At 42.2% G+C, this 18,000-nt stretch overlaps 1 protein-coding gene and 1 long non-coding RNA gene across 2 annotated transcripts in view; both read right to left on the minus strand.

Annotated features, from left to right (window-relative positions):
- Window positions 1-674: 674 nt before the first annotated feature.
- Window positions 675-5,439, minus strand: LOC119057450 (uncharacterized). The gene is made up of 3 exons (XR_008390055.1): window positions 5,373-5,439; window positions 2,652-2,853; window positions 675-2,551 (listed from the first exon to the last, which is right to left on the minus strand). It is a non-coding gene; the product is annotated as an uncharacterized LOC119057450 (long non-coding RNA).
- Window positions 5,440-13,283: 7,844 nt separating this feature from the next.
- The window catches only part of ELOVL6 (ELOVL fatty acid elongase 6), a 120,921-nt gene continuing 116,204 nt past the window's right edge, over window positions 13,284-18,000 (minus strand). Inside the window, exon 5 of the mRNA XM_037156247.2 lies at window positions 13,284-15,628. Coding sequence (XP_037012142.1) covers window positions 15,204-15,628 — 425 coding nt within the window. The 3' untranslated portion in view covers window positions 13,284-15,203. The remainder of the gene's footprint in view (window positions 15,629-18,000) is intronic.

Genomic DNA, 18,000 nt, shown 5'->3' on the forward strand with positions numbered 1-18,000 from the left:
GAGGGGGCGGTATCAACCTCAGGAATTGATCGCAACCTGCATTATGCCCCTTCCCAACAAACACCCACGTGAAGGGTGGACAATTCTCCATTGAGTTATCAGCTGTTGAAATAAACTTCTAGGCTCCAGATGGAGCCACTCCTGACCAGGGAGCCATGCCAGTGAACTGAAAAGGGCACTTTCACGTCCCTTTAAATACTCCCTTTGACCAATCCCCAAACGCCGAGCAAACTCTGGGCTCTGTGCTTACTTCCCGGTTCATTCTCAACCCAAACAAGGTGAATATGTGGCCCCCAGCCTGTGAGATATCGTCTATTTTTCTCTTTCTTGTTCTTCACTCTTTCTCTCACCAAAGCCTCCTGTCCCATTTTGCAGTTCCCCAAAAGGAGCCTGTCCAGTTCATGGAGTGTTAAATAAAGCTTGCTTATACTGCCTAAACTGTCTTCTTTAATCATTGAACACAGCCAACACACACAGCAGCTGCTGTGCCCCAGCGTGCGGAGGTCGGGGCACCGACAGCCTCCGCTGCAGCGGGCACTGCCATCCTTATGCCGGAGCGGTGGAGCAGTTTGTGGTTCCGCCACTAGAAAGTTTCCCTTTAATGGCTGCTGGGAAACTGATGCTAGTTTTTTCTTCTACAAAGGGGTGGTGTTTTTCGTAATGTTAAACTGTGTCTAAGTGGAAAAGCCTTTTAATTCGAAGGGAAAAGCAAGAGAATTTATTAAATAGAGTGCTAATAAAAAGGCTTATTGTAATAACGTTCTCATTCTCCACAAGGCCTCCAAACACACTCCCACACACGCAACTTCCCTGAGAAGGTCTGTCTGTTGGCTTGTGAGGTAAAAGGAACCTTTTTTCTTGGCCAACTGTGATCCAGGCAAAGTTTTCTAAGTTGGTGAATTAACCCACTGTCTCCTGCTTACAACAAACTAAGAAGGATACAATGTCACATTATGTATTTCCCAAAACACATGCTTTAATACATGAACCAGAATTAACATTTTGTGTAAAAAAAATCCATTTTGCCTCAATCATTTTACATAAGCACTTGAGAAACTGTTTTTCTGAAAGCTGCTGAGAAACTTCCAGAGTGATTTATCGAACCATAAATACGAACCTATCTATAATTTAAAGCAAATAAGCCTCAGGTATATTCTTTTAGTTTCAAACTACTCTGGCTAGTCTTCACAGCAGAAAATTTTTTTGAAGAGTCCTTTTCTGAAGGTAACTAATTTTCTTTCCACATTTGGCATACGTGAAGGAATTTGGGGAACTTTTGCATTTAGTGAAACCCACTTATAAATTTTTCTTATGAAAATATTATAACCGTTGCAGTGATCATGGAGACAGAGAGCGCTTGATCTTTGCTCACGTCGCCAGTTATGAATAGTGGAAGTGAAAGCTGCTAAGGCCTGTGGTATGGGAGTTGTGGGCTGAGGTATCTTGTTAAAAGAGAAAGACTTCTACTTTTCAGTATTCATATACATTTCTAAAACCACAAATAGATATGACCTTGCAGGGAAAAAAATACTGAAGAGGTGGACTGCTTCTCTTGCCAGGAGACAGAATTTCTGAGCAGCTCTCAGGAGAGCAGTAAAGACCCAGCATGGGCTGATTGATTTGCAACCGGAGAAGTACGAACTTGAAGAAAGTGTTCTAGAAATACATGGAAGTTATGGTTTCTCTGTTGGGCTGCCTTGAAAATTTAACTGTCTCCACCGGTGCGTGTGATCTATAAAAAATATAGTGACTCGTGAGCTTGCAGAGGTGGGTGATGAAGGGTGATGGTGATTTATTGAAAAATACAAAAATTTTCTTTGTTGGTCAGGAATGGTGGCTTGGGTGGATGCAGCCTCACTAACATTTATTGAGGACTGAGGATGTACCAGGCACTAAGAACTTTAAGGTATTTACTTATAAGAGAGGTACTTCTACTACCCACATTTTATAGATAAAGAAATCAAAGCAGAGAAGTCACTTGCCCATAGTTACACAACTAGTTAGTGAAAGAGTAAGATTTAAACCTGAATAGTTGGATTCTGGATAACATGCTCCTTATATTTGGCTAAAGAGCCTCCATCCAAGGTTATACCCATAACTAGGAGAAGAAATCTATGGGGTTACATAATTCAAGTTACTTTGAAGTAAGGCAGTGTCTCTGCATAAGTTAAAACAAAATTATTTTCTGATGAATTCAGTTAATTTTATTTGACAGGCTATTTTACGGACGTTAGACTCATTTTCACTGGGGGCCACATCAGCCTCGAGGTTGCCTTCAAAGGGCCGAATGTAATTTTAGGACTGTATAAATGTAACTGCCCCTTAACAGTTAAGGGAGAGCTCAGCACTGCCGCCGGGTAGAAACAAGGTGCCGGGCTGGATAAAACAAGGTGGAGGGCTGGATTCGGCCCTAGGGCCTTGTGTTTGCCACCTGTGGCCTATTGTGACCAAGTCAAATTGTTGATGATGGTTTTTAAGTCCTCAGTTGCTGTTTTTTTTCCGTCAGTTTTCCTAGTGTGTCCACTTCATTTCATTGATTGAAATGTACCAGCTGAAAAGAACCAAAGCACAGTAAGGCAAGTGAGGAAAATATCCACATCTCCCCTCGAGCGGTTCCCTTTGCTGGTATGGAGGGTTTGGGAAAGACATACCTAACTGTAGTTGAGAAAAACGTTGGCCTGATTATGACCCTCAGAGGTCCTCTGCGGATGAGCAAACCGAGGGCACTGAAGGTCAGTAACTTGTGCAAGATCATAGCTCCCTGACCTTTAGTTCACTGGCAATAGTTCAAGAAGGCGGCTTGGAGGGAAGAATGTTCGCTTCCTACCACAGGGCTCTTTCCACAACGGGGCCCTGTAAATCGAAGAAGCAAGTTGTCAGGCAACACTTGAAAAGTAGCAGTGAAAGTAACAGCTCTGGTGACAAGGTGTTTGTTGATAAAGAGGCAAAATGCAATGGAAAAAATCCCCCTGTTGGAAGTCTCTTGGGCCTTTCGGCCCTGGAGAGTCCTCTGGGGAAGAACAGGTCGGGCTCAGGTTTGCTCTTTAGTGCAAAAGATACCTGGTGGTGAGGTGTCTGGGGCTGGCTGGGGCGGTAATAATGACAAGCTGGCAACCAAATGAGAATAAAACAGTTTTACCGCTTGAAAACCCAGCCCAAACCACAGTGAAAAAAAATAAGGGACTCTCGATTGCCAAGTACCTTAGGGGACCTGATATCTCAGGAAATTAGGCCAACTTCTTCATATGTCTAAGTTTTTTGACTACATTATGATACTGTAATCTGATCTTTGACAGTTGTAGAATAGTTGAATCGTGATTGATTTAGAGTCATAGAAAAAGTGCCTTGTTCTAGAAATTAATTTAAAACATCATAGCTATAAGAACTAAATGCGTCTCATATTTCTAGGCACATAAATACTTATTGGCTGAATAAATAAATAAATGAACGTTTTGCCCTAGCCAGGGTATTACATCCCTGGTATGTCCTTACCTGTTTTTATGTGGAATAAAAATGCTAAATAATGATCCAAATACTTCTTTTAAATTACTTAACTAAAATTTAATTATACAATTGCCAGTTTGTATTATTGCATGAAACTTTTTGGACTGTTTTTTACAATTTCTTTAAAGCCTCGACTAGCTTTTTGATCATAGTGAGAGAATGTGGCGACGCCTTCAGGTTTTCATACATCTAATTTCTGTGCAGTTAAATTTCTGCTTTTCTGTTCAGCTCACCTTGTTGAATAAGTATAGAACTGTCTTGTACCAATGTCATGGGAACCTTGCAGAATCAGTGAGACTATGCCCAAAGTGCAAGGATACTCTTACTTGTGTGTGATTGGTGATTATAATTAAAATGGTTTTTTTTTTCTGAGCAGCATGTAAATGGGTTTTGTCTTTTAAATAAGTTGATTTTTAACCTGATAATGTAGTTAAGTTCAGAATCTTTTAGAAATATTAGTATATGGAAATAGAAAAAATCGGTAATTTCCCCCATAGAAGAAACTCTGACTTCTTGGATGGTTGGTTCTAGGTTCAGGTTAGGAAAAGCAGGAGGTGAGCCTGGGACGTTCTGCAGAACCACAGGGAAGGGAGCCTTTCAAAGATGCCCGAGGGCGTGCAGAGGGGACACGGCAGCCACACTACAGGGTCCCCACTGCCCAGAGGTGGGACAACTTGAACCGCCAGAAAAGAATGACTGAAATTGTTTAAACAGATTGACTATGTAAAAATTCAGGAGTTCATAAAGATAATGAGAAAAAGAAGAGAGTAGAAGGGGGAAAAAGATCTCAAAACTCATTTGTCACCATTGGAGGTGGCTGGTATACCACATTAATATTCTGAAAATCACCATTTAAGGAAAGAATGAAGTATTTAACCTGCCTTACCTATATAGTCTACATAAATTGCATTTTAGAATTCCTGAATTGTCTCAGTTGATGAAGAATGTGTTTTAATTAAGCAAAAGAATTTTAGTTAATAAAGGTGGACAAAGTAACAGAATTATAAAAATCTCAATTCTTCATTCTCCAATGAAACAAATGATTCAGGCAACTAATGTATTATCCAAATGGATGCCAAAAGGATTAGAGGAAAGGTGTTTAGGGAACTAGATATTTGAAAGATCTCAAAGTTGTAGCCTGCAGTACAAGGGGGAGGTCAACAGTATAACGGTGGGGGCAGAGGACCATTTGACCCACCTGGTCAGTCCCAGGCTTCCTTAAAGAGGGACAGTGAGGCATTGTGTACCTCCTTTGAGAAGCAATATGAAATATACAATGCCACCTAAAATGTTCCTGCCAAAAATCTTAAGTGTGAATCTAATCAGACTTTAGGATCTGGCTCTTTATTTACCGGCAACACCAGGGACAGAGGAATAAATTAAATGATACCACAAGCTAACAGAAAAATCATAGGACGTATCATAAGACTATCAATACCGTCTCTTCAATAAATCACTCAGCAAAGGGGGAAGAAAACCATGAGGAACTTCAGTCAAATGACATCCGGAGATAATCAGGGAAATTGACAAAAGGACCAGGCTATTACATGGTAATAAAACATTGTTGTTAAGCCCTAGCCAATAGCTTACCAATGAAGGCATAAATAAGCAGAATAACAAGTGGATGGGTTTCTCTCTCACTCTCAAATCAATAAATAAAAAATTTAGAAAATTGTTAATTTTGGTAAATATAATACCAATAGGTAGTTATGTAAGAAAGGGCCTTTTTCCCCCCTTAGCAATTCTTCTTGAAATATGTAAGAATGAAATGTCCCAATGCCTGGGATTTGCTTTAAAGCAAACATTATAAATATGACAAATGTTAATAAACACTAAAAAAAGCAGGTGCTAGGAATATGGGGGCTCACCACTATTCTCTGTACGTTCCTGTGTGTTTAACGGTTCTCCTGGGTCCTGACCAGGTGTGTGGTTCAGTTGGTTGGGTGTTGCCTGAAAAGCGCAAGGTCAGCAGCTGGGCTCTCCGTCAGAGCACCCGCCTGGGTGGCGGGCCAGTGCTGGTCAGGGTGTGTGCGAGGGGCAACCAATCAGTGTGTCATTAGCAGTCTGATGTTTCTCTCCCTCCCCTTCTTTCCTTCCCTTCTCTCTAAAAATAAATAAATGCAACCTTTCAAAAGTTCCCATAATAAGAAGTTGAATCAGTGGTTAGGTACAATAAAATTACTTAACGAAAGTCTGAGGAGAAGTTCAAAGTATAGAAAAAAGCTTCAAATTGTTGTTTTTTTTTTTAATGCTCATATATATGTAAATGTGGGGCATTTAGAGAAGAACTAAAGTAGCTTTTCAGATGTAACAAGAATTTTTCTTGATAAACAACCTTTGTGTAACGAGAAGAAAAAGGACAGGTTAGCACGCTCTAACACTCCATTCTGGGGAGAGGCTGGCTCTGTTCCGGTCTCACAGCCAGACGCTGGGAAATCCATGACTAGAACTGCAAGTTTGAAGGGAACATGCCATAATAATTAAAATGTAGTTACTATGACATAATTTGTAGATCAATATGGAGGTGTAAAGCGCAGCAAAATTCTAGACAAGGAGAACCTTTTTTAGTGGTATTTTACCTAAATTAAACAAGGTTTGTGTAATTCCCATAAAAATCCATACAGTCCAAAATCCATAACCTACAACCTCAAAATGTAGTTAGTTACTCTAGTTCAGATGGGCAGACAGGCACGTGTATTTCCTCAGCACAAGCACGATGCGCACAGTCTCCTTCACACAGTCTCATGGCAGACATTTTCAAATTAAAGCCTTATTCATGAGTTTAAAGGTAAGGGAACAAGCCTATATTTAATGATGCTTCCAGTGACTAATAGTTCATTCACTAGTTTTGAATGACAAATGCATATTTAACTAGCTTAGGATTTTCTATGGAAACTCTAGAGCTTTAGGGCATTTTAATGAGATGTAATAATGAGGCGGGAGTTGCCTATGTTTCCAAAGTCCAGCTCCTTCTACTAGAAAGCCTCATAACAAGGCACAGGTGTTCCCGACTGACTCGCCCATCAAGACCATGGTGGACAAAGGTCATTCTATTTTAAATTCAAATGTTTGTCAAGCAAGCAAAATAGAACCAGAGGCAGTGAAATGAAGAACAAACAGGCAGAGGGGAGGTGGGAGGGGATAATGGAGGGAAGCAGGGGGGAAGGTTTTCCAGGAACATGTATGAAGGACACATCGGACAAAACCAAAAGGGGGTCGGATCAAGAGTGGGAAGTGGGGATGGCTGGGGTCAGGGGGAGTAATGGAGGGAAAATGGAGACAACTATACTTGAACAACAACAAAAATATGAAAAAAAAGAAATTAAAATGTTCGTGTTGTATTAAGAGCCCCAGCAATTCTGAATTACATTATGCTCACAAGGGATATTTAAGCCATAAGGAGCAGGAATTCACTTCTATACTCTTAAGGATTCTTTGTATTACACGGTTCAGGAGAGACGTGGACCAGTGGCACAAATGATGCATCAGGAGAGGTTAGAATAACATCCGGGCCCAAATACTGGGTACGCAAGTGAAAGATTTTTTTCCTTCCTCTCAAGGGCCTTAGCCAATCATGTATGAATGCCAAAGGCAGCAAACAAACAAAAAACTACAGAAAGGTCAGAAAGAACTATGTGCCCTAGGTAAAAGAAACTAGGCCCGTGGAGCTGCACCCACGGACCAGCTTTGCCAGCTGCATTACGATGCAGGGCAATGGCTGTTCCCCAATCCATCTGTTAGAGAGGACGAGGGTCTCAAGGTCCGAGCAGTTCTTATTAAATGCTTTTGTTGCTACTCGTTAAAACGTAGCACGGTATTTTGCAGATGCAGCTGTAAACAGGATGAACTTGACAGGAAATCAACTGCCCAAGTTGTAGCCAACTGCCCAAGTCTAGGCAACTGCAAAGAAGAAATCAATGTGTAATTAACTAAAAAGTGTGTATAAGCAATGGTTAAGCCTCCCTTCAGGTAGATAGAGTTTTGGCTGTGACTCTCCTTTACTGGCTGCAAGTAAATAAAACTACCTGCAGCAACCACGGGGAGTGGCAACCCCCCTTGAGTTCTATAACACTTTCCTTGGCCCCTAGATGCATGTCCTGCTCTTGAGAAGAAGAGGGGGCCAGTTTTTTCACATGCAGCATCACTCTTCCTGCCTTCATTTTTGTCTAAAATGAATAAATAAAATTTTTCACAAAAGGAATTAGTACTGCTTCTAATTTGGAGACAAAGTACACATTTGTGAAACTGCTCTGGCATTTCTAAGTGACTCGCATACAACTGTGCACAGTGGAGGATGCAGGAACAGCAAACATTGATTGCCTTCTCTTCATGGAGAGAGAGAGATTGGCTGCCTTAAGAAACACCCACTAGAGTTTTCATAAATAAAACATAGAGAAATACCCAGCAGGGTGGGGGGAGGATTTCCCCTCTGGTATGAAAGGAATTAGTGTAGTGGCTAGAAAAGGAAGCTGTGTATACAACCCGCTGGAGTGTAGCACAGGGTTTTCACCCTGGGGCTCCGTCTGAAAATACCAAAGATTGCCCATCCAGTGGCGAGATGGCAGGGGCGTGCCTGGAGGGTGCTGCCACACGTTTAACCCTTAGGCTGCCCTGTGGCTTTCACAGTGTGTGGAAGAGCTTTTCCACATAGGTGCATATTCTGCAGTGTGCACACAAATAAGGGGAAATGCCAATGGCCACTTCCTTCGACTGTTATATTTAAGTGAAGGACAATGAAAGGCAGAAGAAATTGTGCAAGCGCACAGTAAAATGAGATAGTAAATTAGATTGAGTTTTTTTATATCAACAGGGTTCTATCCTTATTTTTTAAAATATCTTATTTACTTATAGAGAATGGGGAAGGGAAGGAGAAAGAGAGGAAAACATCAGTGTGTGGTTGCCTCTCACGTGCCCCATCTAGGGCCTGGCCCACAACCCAGGTGTGTGCCCTGACCAGGAACTGAACCGCCGACCTTTCCCTTCATGGAGGACGCCCAACCAACTGAGCCACACCGGTCAGGGGAGGATTCTATCTTTTTCTGATCCAGAGCTTCTCGTCTTGCCTGGGATCCTTTATTAGAAATCGGACGTTGCAGGACATCGCGGACAGAGGCAGAGCGGGCATGCGCAGTCCTGCACGTGCGACAGTGTGCAGTTTCGTGGGTTGGAGGGAGGTGCCGGTGGGAATCCCTGTGATGCCCATTGCCTCTCAGGAAGGGTGCTTGGCAGTAACTGAAAACCTGCCTCTTGGCTACCAGGGCTGGAGATGATTCAGTCACAGCCCCACCAGCGGGGAGCCCCGTCAGTTGTTTTAACTGTTCCGATCATTGACTTAGCACACTCACTGTGGCTGTAATTGCTTTTTAAAAAAGATTTTATTTTATTTTTTAGAGAGAGGGGAAGGGAAGGAGAGAGGGAAAGAAACATCAGTGTGTGGTTGTCTCCCACGTGGCCCCCATTGGGGACCTGGCCCACAACCCAGGCATGTGCCCTGACTGGGAATTGAACTGGCCACCCTTTGCTTTGCAGCCCATGCTCAGTCCTCTGAGCTACACCAGCCAGAGCATAATTACTTTTATTCATTTTGAAAAAGCAAAAAACAGCCAAGAGTGATCATGTTGCTAAAATATCGGTATTCTGATTCTAATGTTATCTTTTTATCCTAGAAAGTTTGCTATATGTTTTGGGGCTTGAAGTTACATAAGTACAGCATTTTTGTTAGACAATGACATAAAATGCTCTTATATTTTAATACCTATTTTATTTATTTCTGAAACTTGCATCATGAGACCCTTTTACTATCAGAAGCTGCATGATGCAGCAATCACTCCTGTTGGGTTTTTGAGGCCACTATGAAAAACACAGTGGCCTCAAAAGATTTGAGATTTGCTTCTCCTCCCTGCCTCCCTCCCTCCCTCCCTCCCTTCCTTCCTTTTTCTTTAGGGGGAAAGTTAAAAATACTCTGTGTACATTATAAGGCGCCCCCCACCCAGGCCAGTCTTGCCTGAGTTCAGAACACACATTAAATAGATTACAAAGGAATACAAATTTCTGTCTTACTTTATTCTGAGAAGATGCAAAAAAAGGCAAGTTCATCATAATTTGGCTCTGAGAAATCTCCACAAATAACAGGTTCTTGACTTTAATATAAATGTATAACGTGTTCGAATGGAAATATAAGCACAACATTGCTGTTGTTCACAGTGCAGAGATGCCACGAAGAATGCCAGTTGCTATTCAGGCTAAAAAGTATCCAACAGAACAAACAAGAACAGCGGAAGTGGAAGCCCAGCCTTTCCCAACTCGAGCGCAGGGGTGTCGGGAATGATCCTTGCAAACAGCCGTCCAGCTCCTAAGGAGACAGCTGCCGTGCTTCTGAAATGTCTTCCCCAACATGCATTTTGGCCTGAAACACTTTGTTCAATGATGTAACAAAGTGCTTTCTAGTTCAGTGCTCAATCCTGGAATTTTATATACTCTTCTGTTTTAAAATTTTTGAATAGCTATAATGAAATTAAGAGGTGAAGGAGTTGAAGTTCAAATCTTGTTCCTTCTGCTTCTGTGACATTTCATTAAATGAGCAAAATTTCCTCATCTGTCAAACGGGGGCCCAACTTAGATTGTCTGCCCCATGAGGACAGCTCTGGTGAACTAAAGGGTTTGGAAAACATAACTTGTTAAGAGTTACACCCATGAGACACCGTGGAAGGGCTAGACGCCTGTGGGACTGTGAGTAGTGTTGAGGATGACATCACTGCCCCCCCCCCCCCTCAGGAGCTGAGGACCTTTAAGCACGCCCGTGATCCTGCGCACACTGGTGTCCCGTGGGGAACGGCCTTTCTGGCAGCCGTCAGAGCCCTGGGGGCCCCTTAGAATGGCCTAGAACAAGAGATAAAAGAAACCAGAAACACGATTTGATTTTTAAATCAAAATGTATGATTTTATTTTAAGATATCAGAAAAAATATTTCTTGTAACGTCATGAAGAAAGCACTTGAAAACTACAATTCCAACATTGCTACGATTTGCTCTGTGAGGCTTCGACGGGTGGGATTGTACCTGCACGCAGGCCCCGGGACCTCGAGAGGCTGAATCGTCCGGTGGTTCCCGAGCAGCCTCCTGCCTGAACACACCCAGAGACAGGCAGACCTGGCTCCGCACGGGCACGCCTGGGCAGTGCTACCGGGCTGCTCCCACAGCTTGCTTCATCCTGGTCCGCTGGGAGAAAAAGTCTCAAGTGCCGTCAAGCATTGGCAAAGTAACAGCGTTTAAAAACCAGCACGAGTCAGGAACCCCCCAAATCCTGACCTGAATGGGCTGCAAATATGGCTTGGCCCTGACTGATGCGACGTTTCTTTAATTTAACCAGATGCTTCAGGAGTGACTGCAACATAGTTTTGGGCTTGGCTTTCCAGTGAAGTGTATCTGATTGCAAGTTCTGCCTGCCCTGAGGCCACACCCACTGCGCGTCCATCGTCCGTCTCTTTAGTGCTAGAACTTGTTTCACTTTTTCAAAAAAAGGTGTAATTTGAAATTCAGGGAAGCCTGGAGGTTACTCGTCCCCCAATTCTGTGAGTCCTGCATTTTCAGCGTCTGAGGAGGTTTGGCTTATGTATGGGGTACCCAGCACACAGAGGCTGTTGGTTCCCTGGAAAACTGGGACCTAAATCTTCCTACTGACTTTCGCCACAAAATAAGAGTATTGGTGCTTTTTCAGCTCTCACTTTACTGTGGTGCATTCTTAGCAAAAGCTCTTCATCTTAATGGGTCTGAGGGACAAAGAATTGGGTGTTGTACATAAACATAAAATGGACAGAAGGTTAACTTTAACAAGCCACAGGAGATGAGGACTCGCAGTTTAGACACAGGCTCTATTACCATCCTGAATTGATAACAAAACATTTATCATTGAAAACAAAAAGAATGGGTTACCAGAAAGTTCTGAGCTTTCACCACAAAATTCTCAAACAGTTGTACTTTTCGGGATGGAAACTTTTTCAGGGAAATATGTACCTAAAAGAGACAGACACGGACCATGCACATAGGACTCAAAGCGCTGCACTCTGGGAGGCAACTTCTATTCGATCTTCACTCCCCTACAACGCTCTCGCATCCGCATGTGGCCAGTCCAGCAACCACGTTAAACAGTCATTAACTGAACTGGAAAAAAGCCCAGGTGTGTGGGAGCCGACTCAGTCGTGTGACACGGTCACTGCAGAGAGGCTGTTCTGCCAGCATAAAGAAGATAGTAACCTGAGCATGTTGTCTCCCCCAGGTAATTCAGCAGTCTGGGAATGAGGCCAGGCTTCTAGAATATTCTACTCCAGTGTAATTCACTTCAGGCGATTTGTTACTCTGATGCAACAGGTTTTACCTCGTGAAAATACCGCATCTGATCTTTAAATTCTGTGGGTCTCTCCCCTACAAGTGCTCTTCCACATAGTTCTACAAAACCCCCACTTAAATGAGGTTTTTGGACTCAGTGCAGAGCTCCATCTGCAGAGGTTGCGACAGAGATGTAATCAGTGCTTTTCATCCCCTTCACAGTATGTACCTATGTACTGCCCCTTTCCTAATTTTTGTGATGAAGTATGATGAGGAGGATGGGAGTAAATTACCTGGAACAATAACCTCAGTATATGATTCATTTGGTACTTTTGGCTGGGCGCTGGGTATAAATAGTATAGTGGTTGCTTTCCTCACTAGTATAAAGCCCGAAGGTCCAGATAAAACCTCCTGCTTTGTGAACAGAGCATTTCTCACTAGAATGCTTTTCATTGCAAACCCACAGGCTTGGGCTCAGACCTAGTGTATCAAATTGTGTGTACTTATACATGAGATGAAGAATTTGTCTTCAATGCAGGAATGTTTTCACCATATTGTAATTGGAATGCAGTGAAAAATCTTCACTAGACAGACAACTGATTGCGGCATAGTTGGGCAGCTACAGAAACTTGTCTGCCCAAATTTTTCTGGAATGTTATCTGACAGCAGAATTGTCTATGTGGCAGTCAATTCTCTGGTAGGTTTCAGATTTGCCTTGGGCTGGCAATAGAGCCTCTTATCTTGATGTAAGCAGATAAGCTGAGATATTAAAAACTTTGTACTGAACCTGTAATACCAGATTTTTTAATGTGTTTTTCTCCTCCCATGATAAACACTGGAAGTGCCTTTAGATATATTTAGCTAATTTAAAAAACCTTATTAGTCAACCTCTAAATACAAATTCTAAATGATCTCACTAGTGAACACAAGTATGAACCTACATCAAAATGAAAGTGCTTGGGAATCACTGAGAGTCTATTTAAGGTTTATGCTCACTTCCTTACGCTGACCTGCAGTAACGAATCCAGCAATGATAAATCAGTGGATTCAACAAGTAAATCAAAGATGAGCTCTAACTGGTCCTTCAATTAAACTTAATTCAGTTGTTATTTGACCTTTTCCTCAGTTTAATGATCCTGCTTATTTTCTGTCATAAGGGAAAAAAAGCTTTTTGCACAGCCTCATGTATTTTCAAAGCTCTAAACATTGTTTTCATTGTAAGGGTCTGTTAGTTGTTGCAGCAGGACCTGTCTTTTCAGCTCACCATCAGTTTCACCCTAATCATAATACATTCCTCCATCAATTGTTTATCAATGAAGCAATGTCAGGACATCAGGCTGTTCACAATAATTTACCCAGATGTAACAGCTCCCCTCCCTGCACGCATCACGCCCCCCACGCGGTCTATCAGTCATGACTTGGTTTGCACGGGTTCTTTGTTCACTGTTCAAACCATTCACACAGAATGGAATAAAACTTTATTCGATTCCACACATAAAGGAGATGCTGAGAAAGCCCTGGTCATCTCTGACAGAGAAGCAGAACAGCTCTGTTTCATGAATGACAGCGCAATTAAAGCTAAAATAATATAAAAATAATTTGGAAAAATTATTTTACTGTACACTCTCAAATAAAGCAAGAAAGATAAACAACAATTTATTTTCTGCTAGCCAGAAAATGTGTTTCTATTCATTTGGGCTTTGAAAGTCAGCGTGCCCCACATTTGTGCATATATGTGGCTCTACAGGAGTACAGTCTACGCGGTGGAACAGCCCCTAATCTTTTCAACTAGTTGGTCTAATCATTAAGCTACTTAACCAATTAGAATACTATGATATCACATTGAACAACTTGACATAATTGTTTCTTTGAAATACTAGGAATGTTTACACATTTATTTGGCTTGTAAAGGACTGAAATATTACCAATAATATATTAACTACCTTTCTTTTTTAAAGAATATGGCTCTTAATAAACTGATTTTCTGAGTTCCAGAGTGAAAGTCCTTTTTAAAAATTTTCTGAAGCTGACTTGAAGCAGGAAAGATGTCTTCTGATTTGGCCAAAAAATAACGTGTATTTTTGTATCGCCGAAAATTTGGAGGATAAGTCTATAGGGGGCCCTTTGTTGTCAACTGTTGCAGACTTTCCATGAAGCGTTTGTTGAAGTATCTCCACTTGACCAGCAGAGGGCACTTTACACACCTCTACATTGCTTAGGAAGCAAATGCAGATGATGCAGAAACACAGTGTTCGCTCAGTATCAATCAGGAAAGGGCCCTGCAGATTTCGTTTTGAAATTCACAAAAATATAGAAGATACAGATCGTACCACAGATTCTCATGTGGAAAGTTATGACTATGTGTGAAGTCAAATAGATAGGGTACACATTGTAAAGACCTTCGGCTCACTTCTTTTCCCTGCTTTTCTCCCCTTCTCAGCCCAAGAATGGTATTGGAGCGAACCTTTCTACAGGTTGTACTACAGAATCCATTTTCAAATCATTCAACTGAGCTTCACTTCTTCTATCCCGTATTTACTCTTTTCAAAAGCCTGGGACACCTGAACCAAGGATGGTGCTTCATATCTCATTTAAGAATAGAAATCGCTGATAAAACTACCAGAAATGCTCTGAGATGGAGCTGCTCCTTCCCGCACTGGGCCCGCATTGTTTCCGTCCTCCCAGGAAGAACCCGGGAAGGACACGGTGCCCCGTTTGGTTTTGGCAAACTCGCCAGCCCGAGGCTGTGCTGTTAAGAGAAAAACACCAGTCGAAATATACTTGTTTATATCCATTTTCATAAGAGGTGATTAAGACATCTTTCCTCATGGGGGCTATACCTACCAACCTTTCTTTAAAAGGTTTTAAGTTTTGCAAAAGGATTAATGTTCTAGATATACACTCTTGTGTCTCTTCTGTTTTTATCTATTCTATTGGCTCCGGTTTAGTGTCAAAAAGATCAGATTGTTTGTGCAAGTGCTCGCACAGTTTTTGAGTAAACTTCTTTTATCCTCAGAGAAATAGAACACTTAGTAAATACTTTCCATAGTGTTAATAGCTTTTGTTTGCCTCCGGTCTCTCTCTGCCTCTGGCTCACTTTTGCTCTCATTTGTCTTAAACTTGGCAGGTAAAGAGGAAATGGGGTCTTCTAGCAGCGGTCCTTTGAGATAGAGGTGCCCTCAGTGAGTCCTCACCCAAAAAGGATCATAAACTTACTGGGTTACGTCAACCTAATTATCCCTAAGCTGCCTTGGGTTTTGTGTTTGCTCATGTGTTTTGTTGTAGCTGCACCATATGTGATTCCTTGTGCCATTTTCTTTTGTCTATGATTTTTCTGGATGACCCTGAGCTATGGCTTCCTCCTCAGTTCCAACACTATTCAGCCTTTGTGGTTTTCCTCATCTTGCCGATGTAGGCCTCAAAGAAGAAGTGGCAGAAGAGCACAAGGTAGCTGAGGTACATGAGTGAGGACCAGAAGATGTTCTGAAAGTGAGAGTGACACTGGTCATGCTGCATCCAGTAGAAGACCAGGTAGTTAATGACACAGCCCATCAGCATCTGAGTGATCTGGAACAGGGTGATGAACATGGCAAACTTCCGGGAGACTCGGAAACCCGCTGCTCGCAAGGCGTAGTAAGAGTACATCACAGCGTGCACGCTATAGTTCATCGTCATGAACCAACCACCCCCGGCCACCATGTCCTTGTACGAGTACCAGGAGTACAGGAGCACAGTGATGTGGTGGTACCAGTGCAGGAAGATCAGCTTCTGCTTCCTCAGAATAATGAATATTGTATCTCCTGAAAGACAAGTTAGGTAAAGAATGGACATGAGCCCCTGGACGGTAACATAATGACGTTTTATGTTTCCCACGAAAAGTAGATACACCTTGACCTAGCCCTTGGGAGTGAGGGGGACTGGGTTAGAATCCTGGGCTGATGTTGACTACCTGTGACATGGGGCAGGCTGTTTATTCTCACTATTCTCCAGTTTCCTCATCTGTAAAATGGGGATAATAAAAGTAGCTTGGAGATGTCTTGAGGATTGAATGATTATCAGTAGATCCTCTTAGCACGAGGTAAGAACTCGATAGGTGTTGCTTCCCGAAAGGCGTTTTGCACAAAACCTTACTAATTTTTGATCTGGAAGGGACTTTAGTAACAATGTCGCCTGGTCTCCAACTCCAACACACATTTCAGGGCGAGCTGACTTGTCTCAGGTCAGTTATCCATCAGGAGAGATAGATCGGAATTTAAGTGCCAACGCTGTGTTCCCAGGCTTCTCTGCAGCAGTGAATTTTTCCTTTTATACACGAGAAAGGGACCCCTTACAAATGTACCTTCGTAAGCCCCCTATAAAATGTGACACCTGGATATATGGCAGTCAGAAAAGTAAAATTTAAGCAAAAGGCAAAAACAGAAAAAGAGAACAAAGGTCACCTTCTACCGTATTTGCTGAAGAGGGCAATAGGAATGTTTTATTAAGCCAGTGAATCAAGTGATAGAAAACTGAGACTTACATACATCTTTATGGATTTAACTTGGAAATAGCTCTCTGAAGCTACCAAATATTTTAAGAACATCATCCCTTGAAGAAAAAGACCACTGTGTCTAGGGTGAGGAGTCTGTATTCCAGAAGCCAGAATTATGCTCAGGTAGACAGATGCTATATATCTGCAATGATTCTCTGAGAAGTCTAAGAATCTCTCAGAAAAACCTGTAGAACACATGTAAAAAATAGATAAAGAGCAAATACAGCCAATTCCATGACCAAGTGCAAAGAAAAGAGAAGACGTGTTGGTATGTGGGACAGAAAGAGGGTTCATGCAAAAATATGCTTCCTCCTCTTTCCTAGCTCTATGGTCCTCAGATACGGTGCAACCAACATCTCTCAGGAGCTGTGGTGAGTGAACTTAAACTTGACTTCTTTTTCTGTAACAAGGAGAAGTAGGTGGTCTCTCTTCTTACTCTGCAGTTTAATTAAGCACAAAGAGATTTAGTACTTATCCTTGTCCTATCCCTCATCCTTCAAGGGCACCCTAGAACTTTTGGCCCAGGAGAAGGTCAAAGAATGCTGGACCTCAGAAGGATGGTGATGGCTGGAACAATACAGGTGATGCCCATTCCATTCAGCAGTAGATGTTAGCTTATTTCCCTACTGAATTGTTAAACGGCATTACTTTATGTTTGGCTAGAATGGAAAAGTTGCCAGCTGCTGCATGTCTGAACCTGTTGTAAAATTTTCTTTGAAGTCATCTTCTCTCTTCTTATGTCAGGTACCTGACACATTACACCTATAAATGTAAGACAGGCTGATAATGACCAGTGGTGGTGGTGAACTCTCACTTGCATACTTAAGGGATAAAACTAGTCTTAGGAGACCTGTGTCTACTTCTTAGTGTTGAACTGTGCTGCTTTGTGTGCCTGTCAGAATCTACTATTCCTGTGTAGTTACTACTCTGGCCTCCCCCTCCTCTGTGGGACCTCACGGAGGCGGGACACTCCCAGTCTACCTTGGTTCTCAGTGCAAAGAAAGAAGTCCAAGGAATTGTATGTCGAAACAAATTTAGCCCCACACAATTTCCAAACACACTGTAATAAAAAAAAGTCATTTGCCATAAAGTACTAAGCATTTCATCCTTTTAAAGTCTTATAGATTTAATTTTAACTCTATCATCACTTTCATATGAAAACTTTACGGTCTAGAGAACAATTTAATTGAGAGGGAGAACAATTTCACTGTGAAGGGAACAGCAGAACACAAAAGAGAGCGACCCTACCAGGATGGCCTAATGTGAACAGAGAGTGGAACCTGCGGTTCTGGAATTGAACACTGCTTTGTGTTTTTCCTGTGAGTCAGGGAGGGGGTCTTGGGTTTGACCTGAGACACACTAGGGGTTTCTATTTAATATGGGAGTGGGGGGTGAAAGACATGTCATGAGAACTTCAAAATAAAGTTAATTTGAATTCACTTAAGAATCTTTTTTCAGAACAGTCATCATGCAGGATGAAGATGAACCTCTTTCAATAACGGCCCTGGAGCCTCTCAGGAGTACCACGTCAATGCCCTCTCTAAGTTACTGTCCCCACAAAGGCCACTGACCCAGAGAATGAGAGCTTCCCGTGGGCAAAGGGAAACTGGGGGGCTCCCTGAGACGGCCATGGTCCTTTTG

Source organism: Artibeus jamaicensis, unplaced genomic scaffold, assembly GCF_021234435.1.
Source record: "Artibeus jamaicensis isolate MK-2021 breed Jamaican fruit bat unplaced genomic scaffold, CSHL_Jam_final scaffold_3222, whole genome shotgun sequence".
In the NCBI taxonomy this organism is placed as follows: domain Eukaryota; kingdom Metazoa; phylum Chordata; class Mammalia; order Chiroptera; family Phyllostomidae; genus Artibeus; species Artibeus jamaicensis.